Below are 14,048 nucleotides of genomic sequence, written 5' to 3' on the forward strand. Positions count from 1 at the left end.
ATGCCCTAACTAAAGAAAAGAAAATCAGAGAAAAAGACCACTTACCAAAGATAACAACCCACAAACGGCCAAAGCAGTAAAGCAGCAGCAGCGAAGCAGAAGCAGCGAAGCACAACCCATAATCAGCCAAGGCAGTGAAGCTGAAGCAGCGAGATAGAAGCAGCAAAGCAGAAGCAAAACAGGGGAGAAGCAAGGAGGCCGCAGAGAACGGAGAAGTAGTGACGCTGCGAAAAGGGGAGAAGCAACGACGCCGCAGAGAGGAGAGACTCAGTGATGCTGGGAAGAAGGATGCATCAACGATTTTGGGAAGAAGAACGGTGCACCGGGAACTCTTTCCTTCGATAATGGGTTAGGGCTACATGGTGAGCTGCGGTGCGATGATGGCTCAGAGTCTGATGGCCTGGGTTGGTGTGGGTTAGGGTTGATGGTGGAGGGAGGTAGAGCGTGCTCTGATGGTTTGTTTTGAAGAGATCAGAATCCTTGGTTACGTTACGGTTTATCTTAGTGTGAAATTCTTTATTAAATATATAATATTTATTCTAAAATTATTATAATTTTAATTTTTTATAATAATATTTGTTATATATTTATAATAAAATATATAATATTTATTATAAATTTATTTTAACTTTATTTTTTTTAAAAAATATTTGTTATGTATTTATAACAAAATATATAACATTTATTATAAATATGTTTTAATTTATTTTTTTCAAAAATAATATTTGTTATATATTTATAACAATAGGTTTTGAGTATTTTATAAATTTAGTATTTATAGAAAAAATAGTTTAAATTTATATGTCTATTTAAAATTATTTTTATTGGTATTGTTTAATTTGTATAATTATTTAAATAATATTAGAAAACTGTTATTTCATAAATAATTGTTGTAATGGTTATAAACTGTTCTTTAAAATAATCAAAGATAACAGTTTTATTTTATTACTATGGCGTAATGAAAAATTGAACTTGAACAGCAACACTGTAAAAATCGTTGTCTAAAACCATCTAATAGAACGGTTTTAAAGTGTACCATTTGGCAATAGTTTTTATGCATTTCTTTTGTATAATTATTTAACAACAATAAAAAAGTGTTGCTTAAATACAAATCATGATAACGGTTATAAAACCATTCTTTAAAATAGTTGATGCGTGAGCATCTTTCCTATCTTTTCCTAGTGAATATGCATTCAGTTTGTCGAGTTTAATCAAGAATTAATTATCTTTTAACCAATATGAATGCTACTTTGAGTCGAGTACAATTCTGTATATTTCAGGTAGCATTCGGTTGGATTTGATAGAGTTTCTGCAGGAAAAGAGAAGAAGGCGAATGATGCTGTCAATCCTAACCTCCCTGCACTCAAACCTAAATAACTCGAGCTACAGAGGTCCAATGGACGTGATTCTAGTGGCATTGGAAAATTAACTTCCAGAGCTTTCCAACGATGTATAATAGTTTATACTTCTTCTCCAACTACGCTGCCAATATTGCGCCTAACTTGAGATTTCTCAAGTTAGGTGCAAAACAATTATAAGCACGCACAAAGCAAAGGCCACATCCCAAGTTAGGCGCCCAAGTTTGCAAGTTAGGCGCCAGCTTCACAAATAACACTCCCTGGAGCACAAGTTAGGTGCAAGACAATAACAAGCACGCGCAATGCACAACAACAACTCAAGTTAGGCGCAGAAGTTCACCAAGTAAGGCGCATGATTGGTGGTCCCAGCGTCCGAATTAGGAGTGCTCGAAGATTTAATTAATTCTGATTTAAACTCTATTTTATTTTAAAATAGGAAAAGATATTATTTTAGTTTTAGAAAATAGATTTTAAATTAATTAGGATTAGATATAAAAGAGAAAAGAAACTTCTCTTCTCTTCGACCTCATTCAATATTTACAGTTTACCAGAATCCTAGTTTTCACTCTGAACCATGAGCAACTAAACCTCCACTGTTAAGGTTAGGAGCTTTGTCTATTGTATGGATTGATTCTATTATTTTTCTATTTTAATTCATGTATTGAGTCAAATAATTCAAGAATTGTTTTTGTTCCTTATTTTATGAAATTGTGTGGAACGGAAGTATGACCCTCTTTCTAATTGAGTTATTGTATAACTTGGAAAAGCTTTTTACTTGAACAACAGCTTGAAAACATATTCTTCTAAATTTCTAATTATCTAGATTTAACGGGATACGTGACATATAATTCTTTTATATTTAGGTAATTAGGATTTCTGTGGCATATAACTAGAATTGAACTTCACCCTCTAATTGAAATTAATTGACCAAGGAATTGGCAGTTGATGAGAGTTAGAGGAGACTAAAAAGGTCTAAGGAATTAGGGTTTAGTTATATATAGTTTGCCATGAATTAAATCTTTCATGATTAAAATAGTTAGTAAGAAAAGTCAATCAGGAAAATAGATAACTCTGAAGCCTTAACTGTTTCTCCATATATTATTCACAACTTGTTTACTGCCTGCCTTATGATATTCTGAATTTACTGTTTAATGCCTTTTTGAACTCTCAAACACCATTTTCTATTTGTCTAACTAAGTAAATCACTTAACCATTGTTGCTTAGTCCATCAATCCTCGTGGGATCGACCCTCATTCACTTGAGATACTGCTTGGTACGACCCGATGCACTTGTCGGTTAATTTAAGGTTGTAAATTCTGCACCAATAGTCAAAGAGAACCGTTTTAATTTGTTGTTTTAAAATAATAAAAAATTAAATTCAACAGTAACCTATAAGAAATCGTTGTCTAAACCTATCTAAGAGAACGGTTTTAAGGCGTTGTAAAATTTAACGTTGCTAAAGGCCATATTTATTATAGTGGTAATTTCTTTTCATTGTTCTTGTTCTTTCTTGTATTTGGGTTGCAACAAATTCTTTTTGCTGTTGTTTTTTAGTTTTAACTTTTAGTTGTTATAAATGTTGCTGGGATGCTAATATGAGTTTATGTTATTATTATTGTTATTTTGTTAATTTGATAAATTATTGTTGAGGTGCTATTTTTGTATTCTATATATGATTGTTAGGGTACTGTATTTTTGTCCAATTATTGTTAATTTGAACAGTTACTGAATCTTAGTTCATGTTCTTTATCTTGTTAATTTGAAAAGTTGTTGTTGAGGCATTGTTCTTTGAGCTTGTGATATGAGTTTATGTTCTTGATCTTATTAATTTATTAATTTGATAAATTATTGTTGTTGTGGTATTATTTTCGATCTTGTGATGGGTAAGTTTCTTTTTATTTTTTTTCATATATGAATAACAGTATCAATAAAAATGCACCAAGAAATAATAACACATGAAAATAATTTGACTTCTAATTCTCTTGGTTCTAAATTAAGTTCATGTTAAAACTAAAAATAATACCGCCGTCATCAAATTATTTTAAATTACAAAATTGATGTGTTAATACTTATTAGCAAATTAAAAGCGCAATTTAATGGCATAGAATGCTTGTGTTGGTGTTTAACGTAGATAAAAATGTCTAAAATATTTTTTAAAATGTTTATGTGCTATTTTGATGGTAGACTTATTTATTAAATCGATTAATAATTTATTTTTTAATAAATTAGAACAAAATCAATTTATCTTTAGTATAAAAGTAACAATAAATTTAATTAGGAAAAGTATAGAAAAATAACTTTCATACAAGTTAACATAAACTAACTCTATTATAATTTAAATTTTATAAATAAATAAAAATTTAAAAATCAAAAATCAAAATTTAAAAAAGATTCTGTCTACATTTATCCTAATCACATTTATAGCACACAATAAAAACAAATCATAAAAAATCTAATCTCGTTTCATTTACTTGAAAATAGTCAAATCTCTCCCTCGACAAACCTGCCGTCTCCACGCAGTTTTTGGCGTCGCCACCCACTGACCACCATCGCGTCTTTCGTTGCGCTGCACGTTCTCTTCCCCGTGTCCCGCCGTCGTCCTTTTTCGTTGAACATAGCCGCCTCCACCGCCGCGGATCATAATCCCGACGCATTTGCACTGCCAAACACCATCGCGATCTCCATCCGTCGCGCGCAGAATCTGCACCCCATGGCTCTCTATCCGTCGCGACGCAGCCACCACCAGGCTCTCATTCGCAACGTGCGATAAACTACTCCGATCCATGGCGACTCCTCCATCGTGATGCGCAACCTCCGTGGCTTCCTCCTCGCAACGCGCCACCGTGAGTCTCCCACCGCCACTCAATGCCATCTAATACGTTGTTGCCGGCCACTTTACGACTCTTCTTCTCCTCCTCCTATTTGATTTTGAATGATTCGTTTAACTAGTTTTTTATGGTATTTTTTAAATTTCGGATAATTCTTTTTATTAGTTTTGAATGATTTTTTTTATATTTTGTATTTTTTCTTAGGATTTAGATGATTTTTTATCTTATGTTTTGATATTTTTTTTTGAATTTTGAATTTTTTTAAAAAAAGAAATTAAAATTTGCGTAATAAATGATAAAAAAATATATTAGAATAAGAAGATGTAATTAATAATCCTTAATTTTGTATTTTTTAAAAAATAAAATATAAATAACTACTAATTAATAATAATTAATTAATATAAAGTACAACTTAAAAACGTTTATTGACTTATTATTAATTAGATTCCTATTCAATTATCTATACCATAATGGTCAGACCTGATTTGAGTTGGCTTATTTTCATAATTCGGACCGGATCATGCTTATTATTATTTTTTTTACTTTCGAAAACGAGATTGAATAATAATAATAATAAATGATTACTTTGCCTTCTAGAAATTAATCTCGGTTATTACATACAAGCAGACAAAAAGCATTGATGGAAGTTACGTATTGGTTTCCATGTGCTTCGAAGGAAGTTACGTATTGGTTTCCATTTGCTATTAAAATTTATTGGCAAATAGCAACCTTTAAATAAAATTCTAATTTGCTAGGAAATCAAGAGGAGTTCAGCCAACTTTCTGCCAATTTCTATTGAGCTGACCCCAAACCCATTTTACCATATAAAAAAAAAGCAACATCCAAATTTACCCACCGTAACCAAATTAATCCTAGTTAACCTTTACCTTTCACCGTTTCCTTACAATAGCATCCAAAACCCTTCAATGGATGTGCCTCTCTTCCACGTTCTTCGTACGCGTTTACTAGCCAGAATCTAGGGCCGCAGTAGCTCCATCCCGTCCACGTGCAGCAACCGCGACGTCAGAAGCTCGCCTCAGACCGTCGTAGCGCCTCCATCCCGTCCACGTGCAAGCAACGGCGGTGGTCAGAAGTTCGCGCCGGACCGCTGTAGCGCCTTCGTCCCTCCCACGCGTGAGCAACTGCGGGGAGTCAGAAGCCCACCCCAGACCGCTGCTACTGCTGCATGTCATTGTCGCTGCGCCATTGAAGCCTTCCTTTCTCATTCGGTTCACTCGGCGTTACCTCCCGTGATCTGCCCCCACGAGAGTCGCGTCGGACTCCTCCAGGTCGCACTGTGAAGCCTCACTGAAAAATACTCCTCGGTAAGAATTTATTGATGGGTGTTATACTTGATTGATTTTAATATGAGTAAAGTAGTTGTAAGTTGATTTTGTACGAGATCCAATGCATATAATGACACATTCATATAATATGAATTTTGAATTGTTAGATGTTACTTCTCAGTAAAAATAGAGTTTTGATTGTAAGAATTAAAAAGGGTTTCTTTCGATACTAGATGTTCTTAAGATATTCTGATTTTTGGTGGATTGATAAATTGATTTGTCTTTGATTTCAATTATTGAATGTTCCTAGTCATGCGAACTGGATGTCTTTTGTTGAGTATGCATATGATTCAATTATAATTTATTGGATGTTGCTTTTTGTTGTGAATGGATGATTCTTACTGAATGATCATGAATGTTGTTTTTACCATAAGATTGTTGTTTTTTTGAAAAGATTAGTTATGATTTAATTTAATTTTGATTTATTCGAAGTTCGGTGTGAATTTAATTATATGAAATTGCTGCAAGAAACTGAACACGTTAACAAAGATGATATTTATAAACGAAAAATGTGAATGTTTCATTTGTGATATGTCATCTTTTTAAAATTTGCTATAGAACTGCTCTTTTCCGTTCAATGGGTGATTGCTACTAATATTTATGCTATTGGTTTAATATTCCCTGTTTTGATGGATAATGCGTACACATGCTGCACTGGTTTCTTTTTAATGTGATTTGCGAGTTTGGGATAAAAATTATACTAGAATTAGTTTAATTTTGCCAAATTTAAAGTTCGCTTTGAGTTTGGACACCTAAAAATCATGCAAAGAGTGAAATCCATCATAATGTTACATGTGATGACGTTATCGTTTGTGACAATTTTGATACATTTTGAGATGTTTCTGAGTTACAGTTGTGAATTTTTATAATACTTTAAGAATTGAATGTATTTTATTTTGGTCTTATTTAGTATCTTTCTTCTTGTAGGCAACTTGAATGTTTATGCAAAAATTTACATCACATGTTTCTTTTGTTAAACAAATAGATGTTTCTTTTTATCCTAAATGGATGATTCTTTTAAAAGGAATCATTATTTAATAAGGGAATTAACTTTGAAGCAATTGAACTCATATTGTACTTATTGATTCAATTGTTATGACTTATGAATATTTTTATAGTTAACATATAATAGACATAGATGGTTATTAATTTGTTGCCTACACCTTGACCATAAATACTTTGTTTTGCTTTCACTTTCCAGGGACATCCTGAAGAGCTGAGCGCAATATGAAAAAATCTACGTCAGATGTTTCTTTTGTTAAACAAATAAATATTTCTTTTCATACTAAATGGATGATTCTTATTTAAGGTGGAAATTAACTTTGAAGTAATTAAACGCATATTGTACTTATTGATTCAATTGTTGTAACTTATGAGCATTTTTATAGTTAATATATAATACTCATCTATGGCTATTCATTTGTTGTATACACCCTGACTACTTGATAATAAATTTAATAATATAAGTAATACTTGCCTCATAAGTTTATCATTAAGTAGTACTAAGTAGTATGTTATGTACGTGGACACTCAGTTTTAATTTGATAAAAATTGTAACTCCAAAATTCAAGTATAATAACAGCATAAAGCAAACAGTGAGTAAAAGAAAAGCTGTCAAAACCCTTTGATTGCTCTTGAAAAAGCAAATAATTAGATATTGTTGTTGTTCTTTTCTTTATCTATTTTTTTCTTTAAATTTTGTTGAACAAGTATGAGGATAAATACAAAAATCTTTTTCCTTCTTTTGTGATACTTGTATTCACTATCAATTAAATCATTTCTGTAGTAAAAAACAATACAAATACCTCCTGTTAGGTACCCAATTATTTTTGTAAAGATCTAAGTGGATGTTACTTGTGTCAAGTGTCAGGATGTTTTTTTTTTCCATACTAAATAGCTGTTACTTTAACGGAAGTCATGTGAATGAAAAATAAAAAAAGCTTATCCTACATAAGTAACTATAAATTTGTCATCATGCTAAAATGCAATGAAAGGAATCATGATATTCATTCAACTTATCCATATAATTTACAACATTGTCGATACAAGAATTCATCATGTATAAAAGTAATAAACAATGTGATCATACTATTCATGTCATTAGCACATCTTTGTCATGCACAGATATAGAGCTCTCTTCCAACAGTGTTGCAAGCTGAATAAACAATGTGATCATACGATTCATGTCATTAGCATCACCCTGATTCTTTGCCCTGTGATGGATAAGCACACAAATGACCCAACCATTAAACATGAATATTGTTGAAAAACAAAGAACATCAAGCGTGAAAGGTAAAACACCCTTTCTTATAACCTAATAAAGACATGCTAAATGAACAATTCAAAAACAGAGGTAACTGGGTCTCAGGATGTAAAAGTAAGATGTATGTGAAACCGCCAAACAGCATAAAAAATTAAGGTATAACAACAAAGCAGTCATAGAGGTTAGAATTTAACATATGAACTTCTATGGTTAGAATCAGATTATGAGAAAATTATAATAAAATATTGTCTCTTTTGTTATTTATTTATTTAAGAAGTCCTTTTTTTTAGTGAAGATGTTCTTTTGTTATTTATTTATTTTAAGAAGTCCCTTTTTTTTAGTGAAGATGTTCTTTTGTTTATTATGATTGGCAACATAAGCCAACAGACCCTATTTACTTCATTAAAATGTCTCCAATCATAGTAATAATATATATCCAATTCATAAAAAAAAAGGGAATTACAATCTCCATCCAAGGAGACAGGAGAATAGAAGAAAGAAAACTTACTTTATAGCATCGCGGCATATTCTACTTATGTCCTCCTTAACAGAGCTCAAACCACGGCCAATATAATATCCACCTTTCATTCTAGCCTCAATTCCTGCAACCTGTTAAAAATAAAAGAATATAACAAATTAAATTATGATATCAAATGACTTCACAGTAACAGTAACAATGGGTTAAAAAATATAAAGAAACAGCCATCTATTGATAATTATAAAAATAAAGAAACATGAACAATCATATAAAAAAACATCTATTTTTAAAAGTAAAAGACACAATTATTACTCAATTTAAAATAATCTAATTATTTAAATCTAGTAAATGTTTATAGAAATTTCCCCAAATTAGGCCATAACTGTCTCCAAAGTAAATACAAAATCCTCATTCTGAACCTTATCTATGACAAGTGACTACTTCATAAAGTTTAAATGACCAAAATAAAATTTTAATCTATTTGTTCTTGATAACCACAGAATACAAAAGAAGACAAGAAATACTAGAATAGAACTCCATACAAATAAATATCACCTTGAAAAGAAAAAAATTGCCAAAAACCTTCGATCATTGTAGTGGTATAGTGTTCTTTTCACTAAGACGAAAATATTATATCCTTTTACCTTGGTGGTGCATTCAGCCATAAGCAAAGACACATTATTCAATCAGAAACATCTCAAAGCCTATAAAAAATATAGAAACCAAGTAAGCACTATCAATAGTTATAAAATTAAAGGTTAAATGTATTTAGTAAATCTAGACTTTGTAAGCACTAGCAATAAAAACCAAGTAAGTACTATCAATAATAGAAAGCTTAAATATATTCAATAAATCCAAACCTTGTAGATTATAACATTCTATTTCCATTGCTTCTAAAAACAAAACAAAGTAACTAGTCTTAACATACCTCCAGAGTTCCCAAAAGATGTCCCATCATTCTTTTATTTCTATTAATCAAGCTTAGATCCTCTTTCTTCGGCAATAGCCTTGGTACATGTTCTATATTAGGAATCTCAGAAGCCTTACATAAAAAACAAATACTATAGCATTAGATTTACAATCTTAAATCAAGCACTGATGGAAGAAGACAATACATTTACAATTATCACTTTCGACATTCTTTGATTTTCAACTCTCCAACATCCACCTTCATTCACAAATGCATAATAATGAATCAAATTTAGAAATATGAATTATCCTAAATTGAATCCTGATTATTAGAACTTAATAAAATAAGGCATGGAGAATCCCAAGTAAAAAAGAAATAAATTATATAAAGAAAGAGTAACACAAGCAGCGTTACCTTGTCTACAGAGCCCTTGCAATTGGCAAGAAAGGAGGGGGTCAGCACGAGTGTAGACGGCTCGAGCGTGGATAGAACTGCAAAAGCAGAGGATGCGAGCGATATGAATGAGGAGTCGCGAGTAGTGAGAAAGGGTAAGGTGAGCGGAGTGGGTGAATGATAAGCGAGAACGGTTCAGCGGCGCCGCTACGGTGAAACGACGAAACCACGGCAGCGTGAGGCATTAGAGAGAAGGATTAGGATTTGTGGTTATGTGTGGTGAATGATAAATGGGAATGAAAATAAATTAGGGTAAATTTTGATTCAAAAATACTATTAATGTCAATTAATCAAAATTTAAATTTAAAAAATAATTTAAAATTAATAATTATTAATTAAGTTGTTCAATTCTTGACTAATAGACACTTGATTATTTATACTTTTCCTTAAATAAAATTCCAATCTACAATGAATTATCATCATTCAAATGTTCTGGTTATTGAGAAATGATATATTATTATTATTATTATTATTATTATTATTATTATTATTATTATTATTATTATTATTATCACAAGGCAACTATACTACTCTACTATCCCAAAAAATAAGAGTTGTTGTATATTTAATTTGCTATTAACTTTATATATATATATATATATATATATATATATATATATATATATAAAATTTACATGCACATAGTTGCTACTTGCTATTAAAATATGAAATCATGACGCACGTGAAATTGACAAATTGTAGAAGACATTTGGAGAAGCAATAATGATAAATTTGTCTTAGTCTTCTTTTGATAGTATAATATACAAGTTAAAAAAATATTAATTTAGATTAGTTTAAAATTTAATTTATTATTTTTTTAATTAAATTAATTTATTTAACTTATTTTTTATAAAAATAATATGATTTAATTGATTATGTATATTAAATTTTAATTAATAAAAAATATTTTAAAAAAACGTTTTAGATGTTTTTATTTAAATGACTCTCTAATAATAAAAAGAAAAAATTAATGCGTTAATGTGAGTTTAAATAATTGAACCATGATCGATCGTTTCAAGTTGCACTTACTCCACACCTAAATAAAGAAGCCCTGCAAGGCTGCAACTTCCACTCCCATTCATTATGCATTCTGCAATTTCTTTACTCTATAATTCCCTTTTAAGGAGCGTCGATTCTTATGGAAACACTCAGGGTGTGTGTGGTTGGAGGTAATACAAGTGTATTCCCAGGAATGTTGAGATGGGAATATCTTATTCCTATGTTTGGTTCAAGAGTTAAAAATTTATTCCTGGGTATATTTTATTCCCTGGAATCAAAATTCCACCCATTTCATTTCCATCTTCCCCATGGTTATCTTTAATTCCAATGGAAATGGAATGTATATCACAATGTAAAAAGACTAAAATGCCCTTCAACTCTAACCCTCTTTCTTCAGATCTTTCACTCATTTCACAAAAAACTAAACCCTAGCAGAGCAACTCCTCCATAAAAACGAAACCCTAGCTAAATTTTTCCCCAAATCCATGGAGGCTCCACCGACGTCGGCGCCGCCTCGCCGCTGATCTGGATTCGCACGACTACCGAGCTCCTTATTCTAGAAGGAAGATTCACTATCAACTGTTCGCGTTCGTGTTCATCATCACATCTCACCTCCGTTCGTGTTCGCGTTTGTGTTCGTGCTCGTGCTCGCGTCTGGTCTCTCTCCTTCGTCTGAGCTCGGTTGCTCGCGCATCTCTCGCCTCCGTCTCTGCTCGAGTTGTGCTTCCTGTTCGTGTCGTCTCCCTCACCCCTCTCCCTCCTCGCATCTTCCTGTTCCTGGTGATCTTTTTCAAGCACAGGTTTGTTCTAGGTTTGAAATATTGAAATTAGAATGTACTTGGAATTGAAATTGTACTGTGTTTTATTGTTTCAATGAAATTGGAATTGAAACAATTTTCTAGATCCATTTCAATTCGTCTAAACAATTGTTCTAGGTTTGTTCTAGATTTTTTCAACCTTATGTATGTACTTGGAATTGGAATGTGATTTCAGTTTTTAATTTGTTTGGAATTGGAATGTGATTTGAGTTTCAGTTCTGACCTCTTTGATTATAGTATCCTTAATTCTCTTGTTACACATTTCATATAAAATACCAGTGATGAATTGTTGATAGATAAAACACAGTTATGAATTGAATTGAAACTTGATATATGCTCTGTGCCTGTTGTTTGGCTGCATTATCTAAGGAATATTTTGTTTGGCTGCATTATCTAAGGAATATTTTGTATGACTGCATTATCTAAGGTCTGTGCCTGTTGTTAGTATGCTTTAAAATTTACTTCAATTTATTTATCAAGTTGAAAAGATCTAATGCTGGGGAAGCTAGACTAGATCCTCCTTGTTCTAGCTTTCCAAATGATTAATAGTTGAATTAGTTCGATAATTGGTTAAATACATGTATATGAAGAATCAGTGCACAATGCCTCTATGCAAATATATCATGGATGAATGTGATTTTTACATTCTTTTTCCACCTTGTAATCTTTGTGTCTGGGTTATGTGTATAATAAGAGGCCTATCATTTTTCACCTTATATGGCACCTGCTGCAGGTTCTGTCCGAAAGATTTTTCAAGGCACATGTTTCAAAATTGGATAATAAAATGTGTGTTTAGCTTCAATGAAATTTAATGAAAAGATCGATTTATGATAAAGCCAAAATCTCAGCACCCATCTCATTAGACACTAGTTCACAAAATGATCCTAACCAATCATCTGACTCAATTTCTCTTTTTATTGTTATTGTTATTATTTTTTTGTTCTATTTTTATTTACATTGTGTTTCATGTCATAAATAGCTTGGTTCTCTCATTTATTTGCATAGCACTTGCTGCTATAGAATTCTTTCTGATGGAATACTTATAATTTAATCCTACAAGAAGGTACAGAATTGGATGTTGAAACTAATTGGGTTATGAGTATGAAACTAATTGGTGTGTGAATTGAAAAAGGGGTGCATGAGACAGACTATTCTGCTGTTTATATTATGAATACGAAAGGCCATCTTAATATTAACATTGACATAGATAGAAAGATAGATATATAGAATTATAGATAGATATATAAAGTGAAATGAAGAAAGGACAAAAGAATATGTGTGCCTTTGATGGCATTGTGAACTAAATTTGATGGCCACAATTTTAGAACCATACAGTTACAAAAATTGGAGAATTAGCGGTGCAGACCTTATATATATATATATAAGGAATTTGGCTAGTTATGCTGTTATGGCCACAATTGGCTTTTACCTCCATTAATATGCAGACATTGTTTATACTAAAAAATTAGCAACTGAAAGTAGGTTGTGTTGAAAATAAATTTTATGACTACGATTTAATTTATTTTTATGTTATTTTATATGGTTAATTGTTTAAATTTTTTCAGGCCGTATGTTTTTTCAACACACGTTATCTGACAAATTGATTTCACATCTTTGAAACCAAATTCAGTTGGCAGATGCAAAGGATGTATTGGAAGGCATTCAAGATGTGAAAGGTGTTAGTTTTCCTATATTAACTCCAAATCTCAAAGTAAGATATATATGCTTTAAAAATTATTATTGTCATCATAGTAAATTATATAATCAGCCAGAGCTTAGGCAAACGTATGTTTACTTGCTTGACTTTTTGACTGTTACTTTTCATCTTTTAAACTATGTATTAACTGGTGAAAAGTTAAAAATCAAAATCTGCCCTTGCTGTTTAAATTTGCTACTAGTTCATTGATAGGTTCAATTTATTTCCTCTATTTTGTTGAACAGATCTGCTACATATACTATCATCTACTCCTAGACATCCGAATCTCATTGAGCACACCAGTGAGAAAGCCAAGAAAGCTAAAGATATATAAGTGAGATGAAAAGGCCCACATGAGTATTGCTGACAATGGCCTCTTTTTGAATTGTTGTTGTAATTGATACATCCTAATTCTTTTTTCATGATATATAGATGCTGATTTGTTTTTTCATGTTTGCATTCTTGTACAAGAGTTATGCGTCTGTTAGTAAATTTTAACTTTTTGAGACTTCTTTGTAATTTTAATTTGGATAATAGTAAAGCTTTTTAATACATATGTGGTTAGAATCGTTGAGATTTGTTTTATATAAGTTCAATTAGGATTATGAGACGAATTATGAATTATGAAATTTTTGAAAATTTAGATACGTATTTTGTGTTAATTTTAATTAAACATATTTAATATTAGGGGTATTTTAGTAAATTTAAAAAATTTAGAATCAATAATAATTTAACTAAAGATGTTTGTTATTAGGGGTATTTTAGTAAATTTAAAAAAATTTAGAGTCAATAATAATTTAACTAAATATATTTGTTATTAGGGGTATTTTAGTAAAAAAATTTAGAGTCAATAATAATTTGACTAAACACATTTGTTATTAGGGGTATTTTAATAAATT

At 31.1% G+C, this 14,048-nt stretch overlaps 1 protein-coding gene and 2 long non-coding RNA genes across 7 annotated transcripts; 2 read left to right on the forward strand and 1 right to left on the reverse strand.

Moving 5' to 3' along the window:
• Positions 1 to 4,905: 4,905 nt before the first annotated feature.
• On the forward strand, positions 4,906 to 7,013 carry LOC112750017 (uncharacterized). The gene is made up of 2 exons (XR_003175314.2): positions 4,906 to 5,511; positions 6,734 to 7,013. It is a non-coding gene; the product is annotated as an uncharacterized lncRNA (long non-coding RNA).
• A 502-nt stretch (positions 7,014 to 7,515) lies between these two features.
• On the reverse strand, positions 7,516 to 10,051 carry LOC112750020 (uncharacterized). 4 transcript variants are annotated; one of them, XR_011873759.1, is made up of 6 exons: positions 9,598 to 9,885; positions 9,395 to 9,441; positions 9,202 to 9,315; positions 8,829 to 8,977; positions 8,304 to 8,404; positions 7,516 to 7,745 (listed from the first exon to the last, which is right to left on the reverse strand). XR_011873759.1 is itself a non-coding variant. In XM_025798510.3 (5 exons), the coding sequence occupies exons 2-5, from the start codon at positions 9,410 to 9,412 to the stop codon at positions 7,625 to 7,627; spliced, it is 354 nt and encodes a 117-aa protein (XP_025654295.1). In that variant the 5' UTR covers positions 9,413 to 9,441; positions 9,598 to 9,885; the 3' UTR covers positions 7,516 to 7,624. The 4 variants fall into 4 exon arrangements, 2 of the variants coding, with proteins under 2 accessions (XP_025654295.1, XP_025654296.1); XR_011873758.1 differs by lacking the exon at positions 9,395 to 9,441 and having other exon boundaries at positions 9,598 to 10,051; XM_025798510.3 differs by lacking the exon at positions 8,829 to 8,977.
• Positions 10,052 to 10,618: 567 nt separating this feature from the next.
• Positions 10,619 to 13,718, forward strand: LOC112750029 (uncharacterized). 2 transcript variants are annotated; one of them, XR_003175317.3, is made up of 3 exons: positions 10,619 to 11,435; positions 13,084 to 13,164; positions 13,395 to 13,718. It is a non-coding gene; the product is annotated as an uncharacterized lncRNA (long non-coding RNA). The 2 variants fall into 2 exon arrangements; XR_003175316.3 differs by having other exon boundaries at positions 10,633 to 11,435; positions 13,019 to 13,164.
• Positions 13,719 to 14,048: the final 330 nt, after the last annotated feature.

This window comes from Arachis hypogaea, chromosome 2 (assembly GCF_003086295.3).
Source record: "Arachis hypogaea cultivar Tifrunner chromosome 2, arahy.Tifrunner.gnm2.J5K5, whole genome shotgun sequence".
In the NCBI taxonomy this organism is placed as follows: domain Eukaryota; kingdom Viridiplantae; phylum Streptophyta; class Magnoliopsida; order Fabales; family Fabaceae; genus Arachis; species Arachis hypogaea.